Source organism: Anolis sagrei, chromosome 3 (genome assembly GCF_037176765.1).
Source record: "Anolis sagrei isolate rAnoSag1 chromosome 3, rAnoSag1.mat, whole genome shotgun sequence".
Classification (NCBI taxonomy): Eukaryota; Metazoa; Chordata; class Lepidosauria; order Squamata; family Dactyloidae; genus Anolis; species Anolis sagrei.
Genome location: NC_090023.1, coordinates 92,463,539 through 92,487,411, shown reverse-complemented (window position 1 = coordinate 92,487,411; position 23,873 = coordinate 92,463,539). Strand labels below are relative to the sequence as shown.

The following is a 23,873-nucleotide window of genomic DNA, read 5'->3' as shown; positions in this document are numbered from 1 at the left end:
AGCTGACTAGCATTGATTTGCTTATAATTTATATGTAGCAGTAATCAAAGAGAATAGCCCACAAGCTACTATTTTTATCTTTTCATTTATAGAACACTGAATGCTTACAAATTGCATTTCTTTTTTTTAAAAAAAAAAACCCCATACAATCTAATTTGCTTTATAATTGTCTCGGATGCTCATGGAACTAGAAGTCGGTAAAGTATGATGAGGCAAAGAGACCAGAGTTGCAGTTATGCATTTTTATCTAGTATCTAGTACCGTCAATCGGAAGGGACTGATGGGGAATGAATGAAACCAAATTCTGTTTTTGCCATGTTTGTTGCCTTTTCTACCAGCATAACTGGGTGAAAGCTTTGCTTAAACTAGTTTGAACAAGCACTGGAAGAGGCTTAAAATCAATAGCTTTCAAAACAGCAAGCAAGTGAAGTGCTTCCTAGATCACTATTGGGGGGGAGGGGGGAAGCCTAATGCTAATTCATGGACAGATATTTATAGTGTTATAACTGGAAGAGTTAAGGTTGTTTTTTGAAATGAAAGCATTGGATCAAACCTTAAATATCTCCTTGTTGCATCAGAAATGTAAATACAGCCACAGTTCATTCCCATATGAGAATCAGAACCTAATTACAGCATAAAGTAGAATGAAGGCAATTAGCAATTAGCCTGATTTCCTTGTCTGCCTGGGATGGGACACACTCAGAATAACACAGCTATTGCTGGTAAAAGTTAATTAGCTCTGCTGGCAAAATTATTTCTATTTTAAATACTGCTATAAGTTACTTAAAGAAATGTTACTCAAAGTGGTAATCTATGGATGAATGCTGGTCCCTGACCTTGGAACGTTTTCAGGAAAGAGGGAAAAATACTAATAGCTCATAGGCACAAATATGGTACCATTCCCAAGCGTTCTTGGGCAGAGGCCGGAGAGACTCCTGGTCTTCTACATTAGATAGCTTGATGTATAATGACCTAAAGGTTATTTTTAAATGTATGTTTATCTACAATATTATTCATTCATAGAATCATAGCGTTGGAAGAGACCTTGTGGGCCATCCAGTCCAACCACCTGTCAAGAAGCATTTATTTTATTTATATCCTGCTATTTCCCTGGAATAATTTATCACATTCATAACATGTGGGGAAGGTTGCAAATATTTCTTTTACTTTCCTGATCTGAAGCAGTTTCACCCAGCATCTATGTTGGAATTATAAACCAGGTTGATACTAATTTAGTTAAAACTGCTGTACCATATTTCTGGACCAGAGAGATACTCTCACCAAGTTTCAAATCCTGAGTAAAATTCCTTCAACAATAAAATGAATATGTGATTGATACATCAATAAGAGTGAACAAAACAGATAGGTGGAAAGCCTTTGAGTTTGTGACACGGGGTACACACATCCAAATGCATCATTGTGCTTGCTAGACCACATCTACACTGTCATGTTATGCAGTCTGAAATTGCATTAGTGTAGACTCATTATAATGTAGTTTAACTGCATTATATGAGACTGGATCTACATTGTCATATTATGCCATTTCAGTATGCATTATATGAATCTACACTGCCATATAATCCAGTTTAATGCAGTTAATCTGCATTCTGAAACTGAATTATACAGCAACTAAAACAATAAAAGGTCTGGAGAACAAGCCCTATGAGGAGCATCTTAAAGAGCTGGGTTTGTTTGGCCTGCAGAAGGAAAGGTTGAGAGGAGACATGATAGCCATGTATAAAGATGTGAAAGGATGTCATAAGGAAGAGGGAGCAGGCTTGTTTTCTGCTGCCCTGGAAACTAGGATTCAGAGCAATGGATTCAAATTACAGGAAAAGAGATTTCATCTGAACATGAAGAACTTCCTGACTGTAAGAGCTGTTCAGCAATGGAACTTTCTGCCTTGGAGTGTGGTAGAAGTTCCTTCCTTGGAAGCTTTTTAACAGAGGCTATTTGGTCATTTGTCAGGGGCACTGTCATTGTGCTTTTCCCGCATGGCAGGGGCTTGGACAAGATGGCCCATGTAGTCTTTTCCAACTCTAATATTCTATGATTCTTTGATATGCGGAGAGTAAGCATATTAAATGCACCTTCCCTTCTAAGGACTTTATCACACGAAGTGGGGAAACCAGCATTGAAGACAAGGTGGTTGTTATCTCACAGCAGTCTGTCTCCTACCCATGGTTAACTTCTTTCCTTCTATTGAAAGGGAAAACTCATCAGTAGCTACGAATCATGCAATGTTCCCCTTACCTTCTTGGTGCGATGGACCGTTCTGCTTCTGTGCTGGTATACTGGCACTCAGGTGAAGTCAAGGGCAGGATTTTCCTCCTCTCCCACTCTCCATCCTCCTCCTTGCCACCAGGGGCTCCACTGAGCAGTGAAAGACAGATTCAACCTTACTTTTGGCCAGTTGTCTTGCTAGCTGGGAGACTGTGGAGGCAGTAGTCTGCAAAAGCAACATTTTAAAGCTGTAAATAGGAATAGTACACCCGCCCTGTCTTACCAGGTGCCAAGAAGGCGGATTATCACAATTGGAAAGCTCTCGTTCTGAGCAGAGAAACTGGAAAGCCTTAATTATACTTGCTTGTGCAAAGTCTGTCCCTGGGAAAAATAGTCTTATGTTTTAAATTTATCTTCACACTAAATGAAAATGGTCTTTTATATGCCTTTGAAAACTATCAACAGAATGGCAGCACACATCGCTTAAAAGTAACCCTTCTAAAGACATCACTTTGTGAGGGAGTCCCAGAACCCCAATTCTGGCCATTTACTCTTTTGTCTGAAGCCAGCTTTGTTAGTGCCTGTTCTCAACTCTTGTGCTGTAATAATTGCTATTATGACACAGCTGTGAACCATTCAATCTTGCAATAAGCATGCTCAGTCATTGAAATAAAGTGTTTGACATTCAGCCTTGCAGTGCAACCACTTACTCATATGAATAAAAAAATACCATATAAAATAACTTGGTAGCAATTTTATTTCCAAGGTTTTCCATCTACTGTGGTCATTTCTTAAGAGCCTGCTTTTCAAACAAGCCCATTCATTAGAGGTGGTGACTGAGCAATTACACGTGTGAACCAGAGAAAGCATTTCAGCACTAATTCAACCACCTAGGAAATTGCCATCCATTAAAAACCTGTTCATCACCCAGACTGTATCTGAAATCTTAAAAATGTCTGCAAGGTATTTTGGGGTTGGGGTTGGGGTTGGGGTTGGGGTGGGGGTGGGAGAGAGATCAAAGTCTGGAATTCATTGATTTTTGTAAAAGTATAAATGCAAAGATGGGGAAAAATGGGGAGAGAAGGAAAGGAAATATAGACAATACATTGGATTAGAATGTGTGCTAGGCAAATAGATCAGTAAAATGCCTTAAGTGTGTGTGGAGAGAGAAGGGAAGGAAGGAAGGAAGGAAGGAAGGAAGGAAGGAAGGAAGGAAGGAAGGAAGGAAGGAAGAGGGGTATTCATTCTTAAACCAGGATAGGGGAGGAAACTGCCATCCACATCTTTTCAACTGAAACTTCCATCAGTCCTTTCAATTGGTTATGTTCAGAGGTCTATCCAGGGAACAACTGTACGCTTAACCCCCTGCTCTGAATATGTCATATTATTAATCAAAGATCACCCATGCATAATTTCTTCTAGGGACAACATCACATCTGGCCAGGGCTAATGGGATTTGTCCGCCAAATACATCTGGGAGACGACACTTGCTCACCTTTGAGTTAAAATGAAGTGGAACCTCACTTTAATGGTGTGAACTCTTGCTCTCAAACAAATTTCTGGGCTCCTACTATCACATTGCAAGTAGAGTACTGTCACATGCAGTACTCTACTTGCAATTTTACCACTACTTTCAATGACAACTGTAGTCTCCTTCACTCAATGTGCTGGAAATGGCTTTGAACTTCATATCCTAATGCAATTTGGGTTTGCTGAGTATTAATTTTTATTGTCTCTTATTAATTAGTCATTTAAAACTTACCTGGGACAATTTTTCATGCCACTTTCATAGCTAGAAGGCTTAGATCAATTATGTTTGTTAGGTACAAATCCAGATACCTTAAAACTTTGTGTGGCAGGTAAGTTCCACAATCTCACCATCTAGTATCATTTTGTTGTTGAAATACTGGTAGACAGGTTGGCATGGAGGGATAGACATTTCAAAGATAGAGAAACCATTTCTCGATCTGCACAAATAATATTAAGATCAAGGGAAGTATTGGATTTAGGTCTTCAGAGTCTTGATGTAAACAGTGAAAAACCTTTTCCAAAAGCCATATAATAGAGATCTGATGAAGATGGATGTGATAAAGATTTGCTGAGAGTATGGAAGTGCTGATGGTGCTAGGTCACAAAATAAGCCACATCTGCAAGGCCATGAGAGAAATGCAAGGCACACACAAAGTCCATATATCTATGCCTGATTCTACCCTCAATTTATGCCTAATTCTCGTGATATAATCCCTGTCCATGTAAGCCAAGGATAGGATGGTGGTAGAATGGGGCAATGCATGTGAGCATAATTTGTGCACATATGACATACTAGCACACCATACTGTGCATTTCTCTATATGTATGCCCAAATGTACTTTGATCATCAGCATCACATTTAATAGCATTAAAAGTCTATAGACAGTGATATAAAGTCACCCACCTGCCCTAGTTTGTGCATTTTCCCTCATTAATAACAGTTGTCATCATGTTGTTGTTCAGCTACACATGTCCCAGTTTTCATCTGTGACATGCAGCTCTGTAGATCTATTTAGGGTAATCAGTTGCATTTACATAAGTGTTGATTTACCATCCAGCTGAAAATCTTTTGGGCCTAGCAGTTGGACTTAGGTCCAGATCTGCCAAATTAGGTAGATATGATTTCTAGGTAATCTGTAGTAGCAATACTGCTCTTTGGTTTCTCGGTAGTTAAAATAGAAAGTCCAGGGACCACCACCTTCATTCCTTCTTCAATGCTGAGGCTCCAAGGCACACTGGTTTCTTTTCCTACCTGAGATTCATAGAATCATAGAATTGTAGTGTTGGATGATACTGCATGGGCCATCCAGTCCAACCCCTGCCATGCAGGAAAAGCACAAAGTATCCCTAAGAGATGGCCATTCAGCCTCTGTTTAAAAGACTCCAAGGAAGGACCTTTCACCACACTGGAAAGCTTTGGCCATGAAGAACCAGAAGAGAAAGAGAGTTAATAAGTAAGTGGAGAAGAAATGTAGTCACCATCAGACTTGAAGGGGGGGGGGGGGGAAGAACAGAATAGAGAAAGATGGCAACTGCTGCTACGGCTGAAAAATGTGTGTAGCAAGATATTGCTTTCTTCTGGTGACTGGGGAATTTCTCTTGATGGGTGGGAGTTTTGGAAGTTCTATAAAATGTAAAGTAAGAGGACAATGGCCTAACTATCCACTCTCCCCATTAGTTTTTTCCTTGGTCCTTGAGAAATGCCAGCTGGAAGGTGGGTGATGTAGCATCCACTCGCTTTCTGCCCTACTTGGCCTTCACTGGGTGTATTGGAAGTTTCTCCAGAACGTGCTTGGAGATTTTTTTTTTTTTTTACAGCAGAGTCATCTGAGCATCCACTCTCTTTCATGCCCATCTTTTAGAAGATGCTGGTAGAGGAGATAGCATATTTGTGGTGACTGATGGAAGATGCCGTGAGTTGAGAAGCTCATTAGACTACCAAACAACTCCTGGTGCCTTGGCAAATGATTTCATCATTCCTCTTCCAGAAGAAAAAAAAAACATAGGGGATTTTCTCATTCAATGAATGCCCAATGTACCACTGCCTTCATCTTACATATGGCAGGTATGTAAGTTTTTACATCACATCCAATTGCAAAGTGTTGCCAGAAAGGGGACTTTGAATAGTTCTCTTTTTAAAGGTCAAACTAGATGTATGAGCGAGTATAAAAGTTAAACTAGATGTATATGGGAATGTAATGGTCAAACTACATGTATTTGCAGATGTACTGGTATACTGTCTGTAATTTACTTTGATTACCCCCCCCCCCCCCGCTGCCACCGCTGCCCCCGCTGCCCCAGCCCCAAAATAAAGATTTCATCAGAGATACATGTTTCAGATATCAGAAACTTGACAAATTAAACTTGTACCTGCCTCTCAGTGACAAATCAAAACATGGTAAATACAAGGTAAGTAGGATGTTGAAAATCATTTCTGATAATGACCCAACTGTATCATCCTGTTTTACCTTTAGTATGCCTTCATTGGGAATTGACATTTTATTGTAGGAATGGAGAAATCTGTCAGCTTTGCTTTCTCTGGTATTTAAAAATACAAACCTCAAGCCCTTTCTATTTCAGCTATAAAGACATTGGGTTCCTGTGAGTTTTCTGGGCTATATGGCCATGTTCCAGAAGCATTCTCTCCTGATGTTTCACCCACACCTATGGCCAGGGCCGTAGCCAGAAAAATTTTTTGGGAGGGGTTGAAATTTTGGGGGGGGGGGGGTTGAAAATTTCGCAGTGGGAGAGTTGAAACCTGCCTCCTAGCTCATGCTGAAGCAAAGAGCACAGCAGGGAGCAGAGCAGCCTTCAATAGCCTGCAGCTCTGCCCTTGTCAACCACCTCCACCAAGTCTGGCCTCCTTAATGAGAGCATTCAACATCCCCTCTCCCCCCCAACTTGGTTGCTTCAGTACTGTTCTGTCGCGGGCTGGGCCTGTAAATAACTGTCTTTAGAATAGGATGTGCAACCTTTGCCCAGCGGGAAGCCAGGGGGCCTAAAGAGAAGTTCTCAGAGGTTTCCACCACAAACAGTCTTTAGATGGCTTGAGAAGTACAACAAAGTCTTTTATTAATGAACAGTCAAACAGAAACTTTTCTTGTCTTCAGTAAAGTTAAGCAAATTATTCCAAGCTTTTAGGCAACTGGTGAATTCCTAATCTTGCCTACGAAGGACAGGCAACTGTCTTCAATAACTTCTTCTTTAAAGGAAAATCCCCATTTTAACTTCTCCCAGGCTGACTGTAATCTAACACTTACTGTGATGGGCTCCGCTACCGGGTCGAACTGCGTCTTGAACGCCGAGTGGACCTACCAGCAAGGCAGTAGATGTTCTCCAGCTGGAGTTCTTTGGTCTTTAGGGCTGTTTTCTTGGAAATTCTTTGGAGACTCTTAAGACCTTTCTCCCCCGGAAGGCCTTAAGGGTTGAAGCTTTTGTACAGGGGAAGCTTGCACACATCCTATACATAAGCTTACCTTGCTGAGACTAACTAAAAATGCCTCCCTTCCCTTCCCAATTGCCCTGAGCAAGGGGCGGGACCAAAACTTAAGGATGATGGACAGGTGACTTGCCCTATGACTGCAACCAAAGAAGCCACCTATCTGCAGAGTCCCTGAAACCTAGGACTGCAAGCAAACATTTAATACAAAGCAAATAAAGTTGGAGCTCCTGGTACAGCTGTACCAGAACAACTACATCGGCTACTGCTGCAAGTAATGACAGTGTGAATGAATTGCTAACATTTGCTTGAGATAGTGCTTGCAGTTCTGGAGGGACTCTTGATTTTTTGCGTCTCATAGACTTAGCATGGGGATTTGGTTAACCAGTTAAAATTCATGAGTAAACCAGGTTTTTTTAAAAAAAAATCTGGAACATTTCGGGGGGGGGGTTGAACCCCTAAACTCCCCCCCTCTCGCTACGGGCCTGCCTATGGCAGGCATCCTCAGAGTTTGTGAGGTCTGTTAGAAACTAAGCAGGTGAGATATATATCTGTGAAATGTCCAAAGTGGGAGCAAGAACTCTTGTCTACTTGAAGCAGGTGTGAATGTTGCCTTCATCTTGATTAGTAGGGCTGTCCAACCACGGAAAAATTTGTTTCTAAACTCGATTCGTTTTTAGACGGTTTTTGCGTTTTGTTATTTAAAAGAATTCCGAATTTTTTCTTTAAAAAAGTTCGATATTTACGAAATTTCGGAAATCACGAAACAATTTCGAAACAATAACGAATCGATTCGTTAATGGCGGACGCGATTGCGCAATACGCTAAAAAAAACCCTCCAAATGGGACAGGGGGAACTTCTGAAGCTTCCCTCTCCCTCTGTTGTTGACTGTTGGTGTGATAATTTATTTTTTTATAAAACAAACAACAACTATAAAACTTGCACCAGACATACGGAAATAATAACGAAATAATAACGAAACAATTTCGAAACAATTTCGAAACAATAACGAAATAAAATTTAAAAATTCGTTTCGATTTTAAGTTGCTCCTAAATGGTTCAATATCGCTTCGTTATAAAAAAAACGAATTAATAACGAATTATGAAATTAACGAACGAAACCGCCCAGCCCTATTGATTAGTATTGAATGGTAACCTTGATTAGTATTGAATGGCCTTGCAGCTTAAAAGACTGACTGCTTCCTGCCTAGGGGGATCCTTTGTTACGAGCTGTTAGCTGGTCTTGATTGTCTGGAATTCCCCCTTTTTAGTGTTGCTCCTTATTTACTGTCCTTATTTTAGAGTTTTTTCATACTGGTAATCAGATTTTGTTCATTTTCAGGTTTTCCTCCTTTCTGTTGAAATTTTCCATATGCTTGTGGATTTCAGTGGCTTCTCTGTGTAGTCTTGACATGGTGGTTCTTAGAGTGCTCCAACATCTCTGTGTTCATTTATTAATTTTGATGTCTTTGTTATTTTTTTAAAAAAATGAACCAAATTAAATTCTTCACCATTGGCACTGGCTTAATTTAAAATTTAAAGCTATTTTCATTATGGTGTAGTTGTAATTTCATAGATTAAATTTCCAGCAGAAGAAAGAGCAGGCAACCCTGTGTTAGCACTTACATGCTTAAATATGCAGTTGAACTTTGGCATTCTCAGATTTGTAGGGTTTTTGTGAGTTTGCTGTCATTAATGAAATGTTGGTTTGTTTTTTTAGTTTGGGCAACTACACAGTCTCAACATCGCCCGAGAGGATGAATCCACTTTAAATCTGGTTTCTGCCTCCTACAGAAATCTGGGGGTTGTAGTTTAGTGAGGCTGTTAAAGGCTCCTCCCTAAACTACAACCCCAGAATTCTGCAAGAGGCAGAAACCGGATTCGAAGTGGATTCATTCTCTAGTGTGATGAGGTAATAGATAATAAAACTTAGGTAGATGAAGATGAAACAATCTTTGTCTCAGGGACTGTGACCACGGCCACACATGCTTTTGTGTTTTAGTGTGTGACATATTTCACATTTCTCACAACTTTTTGCATTTTTATAGTATTAAAAGTTAAACCTAGCAGCCTGGTTTTTCCAATATTTAATTTTGTTTTGAAAATAATCATGTTGTTTTCATTCTAAATACAAAAACATCTCTGAATTTGTGGACCTGTAAAATGAACTAAACAGCATTTTTGCACTTCAGTATCTTCCATAGAGTTTAAGAAAAATTCTTAATACATTTCAAAAGAAAACCTCAATTTCCCCATTTTATTATTTTGCAAAGGTGAAAATCTACCAACGCTCATATATTCTGAGACTGTAACTCCCATCATCTTTAAGAATTAGCTATGCTATCTATGACGGATGCAATTGTATTGTTGAAGGCTTTCATGGCTGGAATCACTGGGTGGTGGTGAGTTTTCTGGGCTGTATGGCCATGTTCCAGAAGCATCCTCTCCTGACATTTCATCTGCATCTATGGCAGGCATCCTCAGAGGTTGTGAGGTTTGTTGGAAACTAGGAAAAAGTAGTTGCAAAATGATGCAAATTGTCTGACAGATGGGGTAGTAGCCATTGCCTGCCTGTGATCTATGGATTTATTAGGGAGGCCAGTCTTTCGATATAACATTCCCACTTATATAAGGTTTCTAAGAACAAATTGTAAGTTCAGTTAAAATAAGTGGAATTTATTTCTATCACATTAAGGCTAATATCAGGCTTACATTCATAGAACAATTATCAGCCTGCTTTATTAAAGACACAGCTGGGTCAACTTGACCAGCTATACAATTTAAGAAAAGACGAGCACAAATAATTCTGCTACGAAGGACAGCAAGTAGAACAGTAATTAATAAAAGCCCTTTGATTTTATGTAAGAGACATGCACTTAACATTCTTTTTGTGTCCGGTCAAAGCTGTAAAATGTCCTGGTTGTATTTGGGTTAATTTCAAGGCAAGTTGCAAGGTTAAGCTTAAATGTTTTTAAAGTGAAAGATGTTTTAAATTGCTCTGTAGCATAGAGCCCTGAACGATTTTGCTTTTTTTGTTTGGTGCATTGATTCCTCATGTCTGTGATATTGACAGAAGCATGCAATGCGAGTGTGACACAATAGCTGCCCTATGCCTAGTGGGCATCAGTTATTTTTACTTTTAAGCTGCAAATACAATAGTAACAGTGTTGTGGTTGACTTCATTTGGAGAACTGAACTGGATAAAACAAGAAGATCTCAAATGTGAGATGTTTTCACTAAGAAGACTTTTCTAAAAAGTGCCCTCCGTTCCTTTAAGTACAATGGATGATGAGAAGCCATTGGGAGTATTTACCGTGATTCAGTGAGTATGATATGACTTTTGTGTTTCATATTTAAAAGCATGAATATTTAAATATTTAAATACTTTCAAGGCATTGATTCAAGGTGCCCACTCTGAGAGATTGGTTTAGCCTATATTATTGTCTTAAAACAAATATGTTTTTCACCTCAATTAAAATAAAATGTTGGATTGCATTAGAATGATTAGCTTAGGAATTCATTGTTTCCCTAATAAAATGAGAGCAATAGCACTTCCTTGGATCAAGAAATGTGTGAATAAGAAGTGCTTTTGAAGCCTCTTCTTATTTGGTGTTGTATTGAATTATGTACTTTGCAAAAGAGTTATGGGTTGTATTCTGTTTCACTCTCTGACAGTTAATAAATAGTCTAATCATAGATTGTTCTGTATCTGTACAATATTAAACATTGGTTTTTTTTTAAAGTACTGGATTGACCAGGGCATGTAGGGGAACATGACAGATTCTGGGCAGTTTAAAAGATAGGAGGCAATTGGTGTTCATTTCTTTATGATATGCACTGTCTCAAGTCACTTGCATTGTTATTTTAGGCCAAAAATTATAGATTTCAGCACTATATTTGATCCCTCAACTTTAGGAGAAGAAATAGAAATGTGGAAGATGGTCTGTTCAAACCCATTCAGTGCCAGGCTCATGGAGTTCTTTTTGAAGCAATCTGTGCAGTCCTTCCTTGATTTTCAGCCTGATCAGAGGAATGGAAATTACCAGTGAATGTATAATCAGATTTTTACTAAAGCATTCTCCACTATTCTTTTTCCAAAAAATGTGAACTCAGCTCTGCTGGAAGCCTCATATACCAGCTAGCCTCAAACATGCCACAGAAAATACTCCAGTAAGCATATTTTGATTGCTAAGATACCACGACTATTTTTTATGTCTCAACTATCTTTTTGAATTAACAGAGGGAAAAATATGGTAGTCACATCAAAACTATCCAATTCTTTTGGCAATATAGTAAAAATACATTTTACAGCTTGAAAACCTCATGTTATGATTCATGTTACAGACTGCCGTGCCAGCCTGATATATTGTTAGTTCATTTTAAGATTTTTGTGTGTGCCAGGAGTGACTTGAGAAACAGCAAGTCGCTTCTGGTGTGAGAGAACTGGCCATCTGCAAGAACGTTGCCCAAGGGATACCTGGATATTTTGATGTTTTACCATCCTTGTAGGAGGCTTCCCTCATGTCCCTGCACGGGGAGCTGGAACTGACAGAGGGAGCTCATCCACACTCTCCCCAGATTTGAACCTCTGACTGTGGGTCTTCAGTCCTGCTGGCACAAGGGTTTAACCCATACCGCCACTGGTAGCTCCTATTTTAAGATTACTTCAGTAGATTTGATGTATGAATCCTTTGAAAATTAACAAAATTACATAGTAGCAGCAGCGATAATATGTTTAGTAACAACAACAAAATCTAACAGATCATCTCATTGTTCAACAATTGGCTATGAGTTTAACAATCTGATGGCAAAAAAGCAAAATAAAACCTATAGACAAACTCACTTTAAAATCTCCCTGTGTGAAATAATTGCAATTATAGTGAAAAATCAGTGTGAAAGGTACAAATATTCATGTATACAGAATTTAGTAACATGTTCAGATAACTGTGTTAATTTTTAAAAAATCCATGGATTCTCTAGTTTTTCCAAATTATAACATATAGAATCGTAGAAACGTAGAGTAGGAAGAGACTTCATGGGCCATCCAGTCCAACCCCCTGCCAAGAAGCAGGAAAATTGCATTCAAAGCACCCCAACGTATGGTCATCCAGCCTCTGTTTAAAAGCCTCCAAAGAAGGAGCCTCCACCACATTCCGGGGCAGAGAGTTCCACTGCTGAACAGCTCTCACAGTCAGGAAGTTCTTCTTCATGTTCAGGAGGAATCTCCTTTCTTGTAGTTTGAAGCCATTGTTCTGCATCCTAGTTTCTAAGGCAGCAGAAAACATATAACTATATTCTGTTTATGAGACTTTTTTTTTGTATACACATCCAAGCAGCATCACATGAAGTATGATTGTATTCCTTATTGAGAGTATTTTTCTCTGAGAAAGCAGGATGTTCCAGGTTAATTCACATAGATATACTGATTTCCCTAGCAGAATCTCTAAATCAGGCATGGGCAAACTTTGGCCCTCCAGGTGTTTTGGACTTCAACTCCCACAATTCCTAACAGCAGGGGCTGGACTGGATGATCCGTGTGGTCTCTTCCAACCCTATGAGTCTATGAAGGCATACAAAGTAACTATCTGTTCTCATAAACTGCTATAGCTTTAGAAATGATATTCTATTATATTCCATTAAAAGCCCTCCCAAGTGAATTGTCAGTTCTGTTTGATTCACTGAATTATTATGATACTTTCACTGTTTATGTTTTTCTTCTGTCACAATTTCAAGCAACTTGCAATTATTGTGCATGGCAGTCACAGCACAGTAGAAGCAGAATTCCATTTTCTGGGGTGACATATTGCCTCAATATTAAATATAGTTTCTCTGTTTTCAGAGCTAGCAATAAGCTTATTCTACTATTTATATCCTGCATCTTTTATTTCTAGAAGTGTCAAGGAGCATCAAACTGATTTTCACATAAGCATGCATGAGATAGAACCCAATTGTATTCATGTCTACTCAGATATTCATTCAGTTTAGCTCAAAGAGGTTTACTTCCTGGTTTGTGTGTTCAAGATGGTAGCATTACAGAGATTTTTAAAAACCAGTTATCCATCTATTCTGCTAAACAATTGAAGAGCAACTTCAGCACATGAATAGAATGCTAAGTAATTTGGAAACAAGAATGAAAGTTCTATGGATCTGGCAGGGACAAGAATAGAAAAAAATCAGTCTTTTGAATGCCTTGCTGGATGGCATTTGCCAGAGACAAAATGTGGGAAATTCATCCTGCTTATATTTTGGCAGCCCTGAATATTATCAAATCTCTGGATGGCCTGGCTGAATTGGAAAATGGGGACACTGCATTCCAGGGTTTCCAGTTCTGCCCTCTAAGTTCATATCCATGAAGTCAAGCTGTGAGACCTTGGGTTAATACCATAGCTTTTAAAACTGGAATCCCACATGGTTCGGTTATGTCAATATCTATGAAACCACTGAAGTATTTGGAGCTTTGTAGCAAGATGTTGCTAATATACTGACAAAATTATTCTCCCTGTTGCACTGAGTTGGATGAGACCAAACAAGTGGAAGTGAAGTCCTGATCTTTATAGGATAGTGATGGGCAGTAGCACGTTTGCCTCAAGGACTGGAGTTCAACCTTATCCTAGGAGTTTTGCTGATCTTGTGCTTCCTTTTGTTAACCCTGTGCTTCTAGGTCAGCAGTACTCAACCTGAGGGTTGTGACCCCCACAGAGGTCCCCTGGCCATTTTGGAGGGGTCGCATCGCCATGTCATTGGCCCCGCCCCCTCCACCAGTGATGCCTCTATTCTCCATTTTTTGTCCATGACCAGGGTGGCACGAGCTAAGCGAGAGGCGTCGCGCAAGGCCAGGACGCCTGGTGGTGCCTCCCTTTCCTGGCTTGCGCTGCCTGCCAGGTCTGGCAAGCAGCAAAAGTCAGGTGAGGGAGGCTGCACCGCAACAACCTGGCCTCGCAGGAAACTTCTTGCCTAGCTTTCGCTGCTTGCCAGTCCCGGCAGGTGGCATGAGCCAGGCGAGGGGCTTCCTGCACAGCCTGGCCCGCAGGAAACCCCTCACCTGGCTCGCGCCGCCCATTGGGTCTGGCAAACAGCAAAAGTCAGATGAGGGGGGCACCACCGCATGGCCTGGCCTAATGCTGTGAGAGCCAGGCGAGGGGCTTTCTGTGAGGCCAGGCTGCATGGTGGTGCCTCCCTCACCTGGCTTTTGCCGCTTGCCATACCCAGCGGGTGGCGCGAGCCAGGCGAGGGGCTTCCCACGTAGCTTGGCTTCGCGGGAAGCCGCTCACCTGGCTTGTGCCACCTGCTGGGATTAAGATCGTTTGGGCAGGCCCTGCTCTTAGTCCCGCCTTCTTTGCAGGCACAATTGGTGGGAATGAGAGACAGGGCCTTCTCAGTGGTGGCCCCTCGGCTGTGGAACTCCCTCTCCAGCAACATTAGATCAGCCACTTCCCTCCTGGCCTTCAGAAGGAAAGGAAAAATGTGGCTTTGGGATCAAGCCTTCGGAGAATAGTTGCAATGCAATAATAGATATGGAATAGGTGCAATGACTATTGGAACGGTCCTGAATTATGATTATGGATGGCATGATTTTAATATTGAATGTAATGCTTTTAAGTGTTTAATGTGGATTTACATTTTAATGTAAATGTCATTAGAATTGTTTGTTGCTCTAAGGCAGTGTTCTCAACCTGTTGGTCCCCAGGTGTTTTGGCCTTCAGCTCCCTGAAATCCTAACAGTTGGTAAACTGGTTAGGATTTCTGGGAGTTGTAGGCCAAAACATCTGGGGATCCACAGGTTGAGAACAACTGCTCTAAGGCATTGAATAATTGCCTATATGTAAGCCACCTTGAGTCCCCTCCAGGGTTGAGAAAGGTGGGGCATAAATAGGGTAGATAAATAAATAAAAGTTCTATTAAGCATATTTCTGACAATCATGTCAGAAATATATGTCAAAAAAAGCCCAAACAATTTTGTTGAACATATTGTATCTAGTTTGAACTTCTCCTTATCTTCAGCTAGAGTTTCAGCTGTTACACTGCTACTATGCCAAACACTGAATCTATTACATCCCTGGATCAAAATTGTATATTGGATACAGACCCTAGTAGAAATCCAACAAATAACATGTAGAGCAACAAAGAGAGAATAAAGGAGATCATGGATTTGCTAATAGGGAAAAACTCCTCTTTGACGAAGACTATGGGAAAACCAAGAAGTATGGAAACCATGACTCGGCACTTTGTATGTTTTAATCTGTTTTACTGTATTTATATGTTTTAACTGTATATGTTTTAACAGTTTTATAATTTGATATGGTATGTTTATTGTTGTGCGTATGATGTGGCATTGTATTTTTGATATAGTTTTGTAAGCCGCGCTGAGTTCCCTTTGGGGTGAAGAAGGGCGGGTTATAAATATAGCAAATTAATAAATACATAAATGATATTGATTTCAGCCATACAAACCTAGGTAATAAATGACCTGAATTTCTGGAGAACCTATACATCAATTGCACTGAGCCCCATACTTTCCCTCAGCACTCTGTGTTCTCATTGTTGAGGGAGGACAAAAGAAATCAAAGCCTGCTGACCAATAAGGCTTCACATATGTTCTAGCGAGCTAGAACAAAAGTGCATTTTTGTTTTGGAAGATCTCTTTTCTGAGACAGGGCTTTTGGCATCAAAAAATAGAAAATACAACTTCAATGTCTACACTGTTGTATATTGTTACAATAGTTTATTTTTTCTTCTGCTGCTTTGGTAACATCTTCATTTTTTCTTGAAAGGATTGCTTACACTCTGATCTTAGGCAGGGATCTCATGGTGTCATTGAGTTAAGGAGAAAATTAGATTATTTGAGTTTGATGACATTATAATGGGCAAATAGAACCATCCCATTGCTCTCACTTTGAAAAGAGAACGGGAACAGAGATGCAGTCTTGTAAAATCAACAGTAACATTCCATTGAAACAAAATTATTATACATTATATAACTTAGTGTGACCACTTTACACAATCACAACATATGGTGTTTCTTGTCTCAGCAACACAGCATAGTAACAAATCTATTTTCTTAAATAAACTTTTTCAGCTTTATTTTTTACTTAAAGCAGGCCCCCATTTTAAAATATTTTATTAGCTACTTTTGTATCTTGGAAGTTGTTTGTTGCTTAAAGTTTGATCAAGCTGCAAAATAAAAAATAATGCAAGCATTTTTCTTGGGCAACTTTACTATCTTGGAAAGCTAAAGGCTGAAATCGTGCATTTTAACCAAACCGTAAGAAGTACCTTCCCCACCAGAGTCCTTCTATTCCATTCTCTTCTTGCTGCATCATTGTCATGACAGGTGCATGACTTTTTTGTAGGTCCACCCTTTAAAACAGAGGTATCCCAAGTGGGACCATAGGACACAGACAAGCTATACCTCATAGCCTCCAAGCTGTGATGATCATGGGCAAGGATGGTGGGATTCTTGAAGTTGTCCATCAAGAGACATAATCATGAGACAGCAGTACACCAATTACTGTTGAGGGTTTCACTGGACTTTGAATACAACAACATCTTCTTGAAATTAGCATTAATTTAATGCAGAGTTTAAGTTGCAGCCCTAATCACAAAGCACTACACTACAGATCATTGGTCTCTCCATAGCTCAGTGATAAGCATATTCTTTTAATTTTTTGCAGACACTGGGAGGTCTGACTTGGCCACGGTGGTCCACACTCTTGTTACATACCAAATAGATTACTGCAACGCACTCTATGTGGGGTTGCTTCTGAAGACTACTTGGAAGCTCCAGCTAGTCCAATGTTTGGCAGCCAGGCTGTTCACTGGGGTGAGGTACAGGAGCGCACAACTCCCCTGTTACGCCAGCTCCAGTGGCTGCCTATTAGCTTCTGAGCACAATTCAATGCTGGCTTTAGCCTAAAAAGCTCTAAACGATTTTGACCCAGTTTACCTGTCCGGTTGTATCTCCTTCTACAAACCACCAAGGATGTTAAGATCATCTGGGGAGGCCCTGCTCTCGGTCCCACCTCCTTCGCAGTCATGACTGGTGGGGACGAGAGACAGGGCCTTCTCCATGGTAGTCCCTCAGCTGTGGAACTCTCTCCCCAATAATATTATATCCACCCCCTCCTTCCTGACCTTTCAGAAAAAAACTCAAATCCTGGCTTTGGGATCAAGCATTTGTGCAATAAATGGATCAACTGGGAAAATAATGTTTTAGTGAACCGCAAGATTTGGATTATGTTTTGAACCGACAAACTGTTTTTAATTGAATGCTTATAATTGTTTTAACTGTGTTAATTGTAACTCTGTGTTTTAATGTATTGTTTTTTGGCATCTAATGACTGCCTGCTGTAAGCCGTCCTGAGTCCCAATTCGGAGGTGAGAAGGACAGGAGAGAAATGCCCAAAATAATAATAACAATAAATAAATAACTAGTTCTGCAGATGTTTCTGGGTATCTGTTCCCATAACTGATAATTATCAATAAATCCAGTGATGGAGGTATTATTGAAGTTACAGTTCAGAGACATCTGCTAGGTTACATTTGGCCAGATTCAGACCAGAGAATGTCCTGTTGACCTATCTGGTGATGGTGCCATTGCAGAAGTACTTAACAGCAAAAGACCAAGGCCCCATACAGCAGAATGAGCAGGAGGGTGTCCAAATGCAACAGGGCTTTGAATGAAATGAAGCAATATACACTTAAATCTAAAAAGAAAACCAGAAACAGAGTCTTAAATTACCTAAACTGCTCAGTTGGTGGTAGCAGGTGGTGTGATGTGTGGGAGTACAGAAAGTGTTTCTACTAAGAAGATACAATGCTAAACAATAAACAAATAGTCTGAGAGGGTATTCGAAAGTGTGAAGTGATGAGTTGGACAAGCCTGGGTAGCGCCTGTCAATCACAACTCATGGAATACTATGAAGTGGAGCAAATGAGGGACAAGGGTAAAAACCAGAAGCTTGTCTATACAATTATTAAATAGCACCAGTAAGAAACACCGATGGGGCCAAGTAGGTATATAAATAGAGCCAGTGAGGAAGAGGGGAATGGAGGAGGACTGAATAAATTTGAGGCAGCTGAGAATGTGGGAAGGATTCAAAGAGAAGTGCCAATTGTTTAAAACTAACATGTTACAAGTTACTGTGTGAGTAAGCAATGGAAATCTAGATTCCGCCTCCTGCTTTTTCTCTCTTACTGTTTTTATTTTTTACATCTCTGCCTAAATGTTTTAATTCAGTTTTGATAAGGAAGATTCACTCAAACATTACCGCACTGACTGAGCCTACTGATTAACATGTCCACTTTTTGGGTCACTTTGATGGCCAGGGTATCAGGTCCAGGGATGGATTTTAGAGGAAAGGAGCAAGGTGTGCGATAGGAGCCTAATGGTTAGAACTATGAGGTCAACTTGGATAGAGTTCAGTCACAGATAACTTAATTGCTTCAAAGGATGGATCTGGTGCATAGGGATTGAGGCTGGATCTACACTGCTCTATATCCCACAATCTGATCCCAGATTATCTGATTTGAAATGGATTATATGAGTTTACTCTGTCAGATAATCTGGGAACAGATCCTGGGATGTAGGGCAGTGTAGATCTAGCCTAAGTCCCTATGCACCAGAGTTGCCAGTTTATTCAGAGCAGCAATAGGGTAGGCTGGAGGCAGTTGCTGAATTGTTGATTTTTTTTGGAGTTCAAATCCCATGGCCCCGACTCCCACCATACACTGAGTTCACATAATGGGAGAAAAATATATATCAGTTCTAATCCGAACCCTTGGTATTCTTTAATTCTCTTTTGAAGCCACTGAAGCTAAAATGGTAAGTTTACATTGTTCACCAAGAGGCCCTTGTAAGATAAGAAAACCTGCCTCAGGTAAGGTATGAAGCATCGCATAGTATTCAAATATTTAACCATCAAACAGATATATTCTACAAGAGGATAAAAATCCTCTGTGGCTGTATTAATGTTCCCATGGATATCTCAAATCCCCATGAGGTTGAATTAACCCGCAGTTGTGCAATGACAGATGAGGTTAAATACTACTGTAGGAAAAGGAGATTTCTATGACATATATATATGGTTCACTCTTTGGGACAGGATTAATCTCTGTCAGTTTATGCTAGCTGACTAACTGATTTCTGGTCTGTGAACTGAGAACAGGATCCTGTCCTGCTTCTTTGAGCACCAGAGGGAAAGGCAGCTTTGCAAAATCAAAAACCAGCCATTGTTATATTCCATGAATATGTCTTTTACCTTTCAGACATTCTTGCTTTCTCCTTAAGGGATACCGAGATAATCTGTAAAGGGCAATTTAGTAGAATCTCAAGCCCGAGCAAAAGACACAAAGGAAAACCTCTGCCTTTAGTTTGAGTTTGGCCATACCATCCCAGCCTATTTTCACATTAAGTATAGGGATAAAATAGTTTTTGTAATCATGTGAAAAAATGATATGCAACATCATACCATTACCTCCCTGAAGTGAGGCAAAAAAAAAAAAAAAACTAAAAGAAGAGCAATAGTATCCAAAGCCTTAGGGAGTTGGGGCAAAGGCAGGAAAGATAATCATGGCCTGCTAAGTGCAGTTGATAAGCCAACACAGGGAGAGACCAGATTCAAAGAGGATTTTATATAGAGACAGTTCATTTTCATAGGAACTGGGAGGCCAAGAGAAATGGTGGATGGGAAGTGCAAGCCATTTAAACCCTCTCCCACCCACCACCCACCCCACCCGCTTACTCTTCCACTGACAATACTGTCATGCAACCTCAAACTAAACTGAGTAAAAGTCCCTTCAGAAACCTTATATGCCCTTGTATTCTTTTTCCTTCTTGGAGTGGATTGACTATATGCTCTCAACCACCCATTCTAGTCCCCAGACAGTTATAGCAGGGATGAACCCTGATTTCTATTGGATTATATATAGCTCCAGAATGACTAGAATATTGTTAGCAATCCAATCAAATGGTTGTATTTGCATGTTACAGTAAGTCAGAATTCTGCTTGTTAGGAATGAATGAACGTGTAGGTTCTCCTCCTGGTCACTTGCAGTTGAAACATGAAGAAGTTTAAAAGTTGTATAGTTCAGGAGTGGGCAACGTTCAGCCCATGGTGTCTGAATCCAGAGGGATCTCACTGTGAGGCTTACTTCCTATTCGCTTGCTAGTGCTGTGGTTTCTTTTCCTGCCATTTGAATCAATTAGGTTAAAGGTAAAGGTTTTCCCTGACAATAAGTCCAGTTGTGTCTGACTCTGGGGGTTGGTGCTTTTCTTAATTTCTAAGCCAAAGAGCCAGCATTGTCCATAGACACCTCCAAGGTCATGTGGCTGGCATGACTACATGGAGCGCCGTTACCTTGCTGCCAGAGCAGTGTTTATTGATCTACTCACATTTGCATGCTGTCGAACTGCTAGGCTGGCAGAAGCGGGAGCTTACCTCGCTCCCCGGATTCGAACCTGTGACCTTTCAGTCAGAAAGTACAGCAGCTCAGCGCTTTAACCCACTGCACCACCGGGGGCTCAAATCAATTACCTGAATGCAGTTATTGGTTTCAGCTAGATTAGTGGTTTCCAACCTTTTTTTTTTTTTTTTTTGGACCAGGAACCACTTTGACCAGAGATCACTCTCCAACAAGACTACCAAAAGGATTACGAATCAGTTTTTGGTCAACTTTAGATTCGGTTTGGTTATTTGTGGTTCTGATTCAGAAAATTGCATTGGCTCCAGTTTCCACATCAGCTCTAGTTCTGATACAGAACATATGCCATCCAGTAGTCACCATCTGCTCACCCACAGAAACCAATATTTAATAATCTAGAGCTAATGTGGTAGTAGTAATCTTTCGTGAGTAGTCAGCCTCTCCCATCCTGACATCCCCGTTGCCTCAGCACTATAAGAGGGTTTCACGAGACCAGTCGATCTCATTGCTGAGTGGTTTTGAGGCAACAGTGTAGTAATGGTGAGGCCTTGGACCATATTTTTTATTCCTGCAGACCACTGGTGGTCAACAGACTACATGCTGGGAAGCACTGAGCTAGATAATTCATTGAATCACTTGCTGAATTCAGCTCTTAAGTCAGTCCCTTTGCTTCAGTGGGTTTATTCTAGTTAAAACTGGTGATTGAGTTAAGGCAAATGAGGTGGGGGGGGGGGAGAGGTAGTGGATCACCATAATCTCCTTCTGTACTGTAATTTTCTGCCCCAAATCTTCCCCTACCTCACTGTTAAGTGGGAGAATTTGAAGACTAGTAGCATGATGTAGAGAAATGTGGATTTGAGGTAAATAATACTGTTTACCCAACCCCCAAATTTAATGTCATGATAACTCTGTACTTCATAATTTCAGGTGTCTGAAACTAAAAAAATCACCTTTATGAAAGGTGACATTCCCCATCTTGTTGAAGGTCTCAAACCTTGGGTTCATTGGCCTTCTTGGTGAAAGGCTTTATTAGAAGTACGTATCTACCCTAGAAGGACCATATTTGGTATCCAAAGAGTAGTGAAGCCTATTACAATTCTGCTGTTCCTAGGCAACACTCCAATTTGGAAAGTTACAATAAAAACCAATTTCACTTATTAGCAGCTAACCTTTTAAAGCTAATCCACTTCTAGGCTCCATGCCATCCAGGTGTGCTCAGTAAGGAAAGGTCCCTCTAATCCTTGATTGTAATTATAAATACCAGTTTATCTAGTTTTAGAGGCACACTTCTATTTCCAAAAACTATACTTTTATAGTATAGGAGACTTCTTCATTCAACGTTATCCCACAGGCGGAAGAGAAGTGGCGAGAAGCAGAAGGGAGAGGGGGAAAGCATCCTGAAGCGTGGCTTCTTCTGGCATTCCTCTGCTTCCTGCTGCTTTCTTCGGTCAGGAAACATAAAATACTCAACTCCTGAAAACTGAGTCTTCTTACTGTCTTTGCATGCTGGCAAGATGGATTCCCACAGGTGGCCACTGGAAGTAGCTATATGTCATGGGATGGTCTCTAGGGGACTCCGTTTTGCCAGTGTACAACGATGGTAAGAAAACAGGAGAAAGTTAAGGTAAAATGACATCCTTAGTTACAGATATTAATTAGCACTCTGGAATTTTAATCCAGTGTATGCTTGATTGGAATTCAGTTCAACTGGATTCAGTAGAATATCTAACTATATATTCTTAGTTGTATGTGACATGCAGTGTGGAAACTTGGAAGAGCATCGGATAGCCTACACACTTCCTATTTCGAATAATGAGTTGGCTGCAACAAAAGAGCAGCAACCAACAGGCATCTTCAAATTGTGGCCCTCAAGCTGTCCCCAACTCCAAGAAGCCCTAGCCAGCTTGTTCAATGGATAGGAATTCTGGGAGTTGGAAGCCCAGCAAGCAGGAGGGATGCAGTTTGTGAATCCCTGTTCTACAATATAAAATGGGAAGTTTTAGAACAGGAAAGAAAATGTTTGATTCTCTATATGTTGTTTGGTTCCATTTCATAGAAGCCTCAGACTTCAATCTCCAGAAGCCCCAAGTCATTGGTCATATATGCTAGGAACTCCCTTTCAGCATGATTGAGAGCCACTGGAATGATGCCTGCCTTAGAAAGTGCAAAAGATTCACCCAAAGGATGTTTCAATTGAATCTGTTGGGGAGACTATGAGTACTTTGTCCTGTGAATTGGGAAAATGGTGCCATTTAGTGTTCTGTCTCAGACAACAAAAGTCTCTATTTTGATGGCTGTTTATTGCTGCCTGCTCTCACATGGTTGCTTTGTAGCAGTTGTGTACACACACCATCATTAAAAACTAGATAAACGGAACTGTAATCTATTTGTGTTCTAGTTCTAAATACAAATCCAACCAACATTCTCACTTCCACTCTCACAATATCCAAAGCTTACCTAGCATATGAGCAGAGTTAGAAGACTTCAATCTCTATTAGTTCAATGTTTTCCTTCATTTCAAATATTGATGTTTAAAAGTAAAAACTATAGGGTTTGACACTGGCATAAACACCAGATTGTAGAAGGCTACTCTTTTGCCTTCTAGCTTTGGAGTATATATAAGGTGCCTTAACATGGGACAATAATACATCTTAAGAATATGTGGTTACTGACATAGTATCAGCACCAAAGGCTACTTCCGTTTGAATATAACAGAATTTATCTGGCATCATGGTCAAGACTCCTGGTTTTATATAGTCTGTTGCAGAGGTCAGGGCAATAAGAACTGGGACTTTAGCTGAGATCATACCTCGATCAGATACAATTTCAATAGGGTTCATTTATGGATAAAATATTTTTATGTCTTTTTCTTCATTTCTCATGACCTCCCATTTCCAGCTCTTTGGGAAAGGATAAAGGGCATGGTGAGTAATGGGAGACATCCGCTAAAAAGAATACTATTGAGATACAAAACTGACTAAAATCCAATAAGTAGAAAAATATAACGTATTATGTTCCTGGAATTTAATCTAACCGTGGGTCATGATGATGGTATGTCTTGGCAGTAAATGGTCAGCTGACCATTGACTTTGCTCCTCATTACCTGTAAATGTTTGACCTTGGGGTAGAACTCAAAGAGAAGGGGGGTGAATTATTGTTTTTTAAAAAAAGCTGTTCTCATCAGTTGCATCTTATTCTCTGTGTCCTTTGGGATGGATGGTGCATTTCATTCTACCATCCTCTACCCACAAGAATTGAATT

The 23,873-nt window shown here is 40.2% G+C and overlaps 1 protein-coding gene across 2 annotated transcripts in view; it reads left to right on the top strand.

The window, feature by feature from the left end:
- Window positions 1–23,873, top strand: part of FRMPD4 (FERM and PDZ domain containing 4) — a 392,551-nt gene that overhangs the window by 61,754 nt on the left and 306,924 nt on the right. The window contains exon 1 of one of the 2 annotated variants that reach the window (XM_060769958.2): window positions 10,339–10,515. The exons of the other annotated variant lie outside the window; for it this stretch is intronic. Within the exon in view, the coding sequence (XP_060625941.2) occupies window positions 10,475–10,515 (41 nt within the window). The 5' untranslated portion in view covers window positions 10,339–10,474. Of the gene's footprint in view, window positions 1–10,338; window positions 10,516–23,873 lie in introns of those variants that run through there. 2 annotated transcript variants of the gene reach the window in all.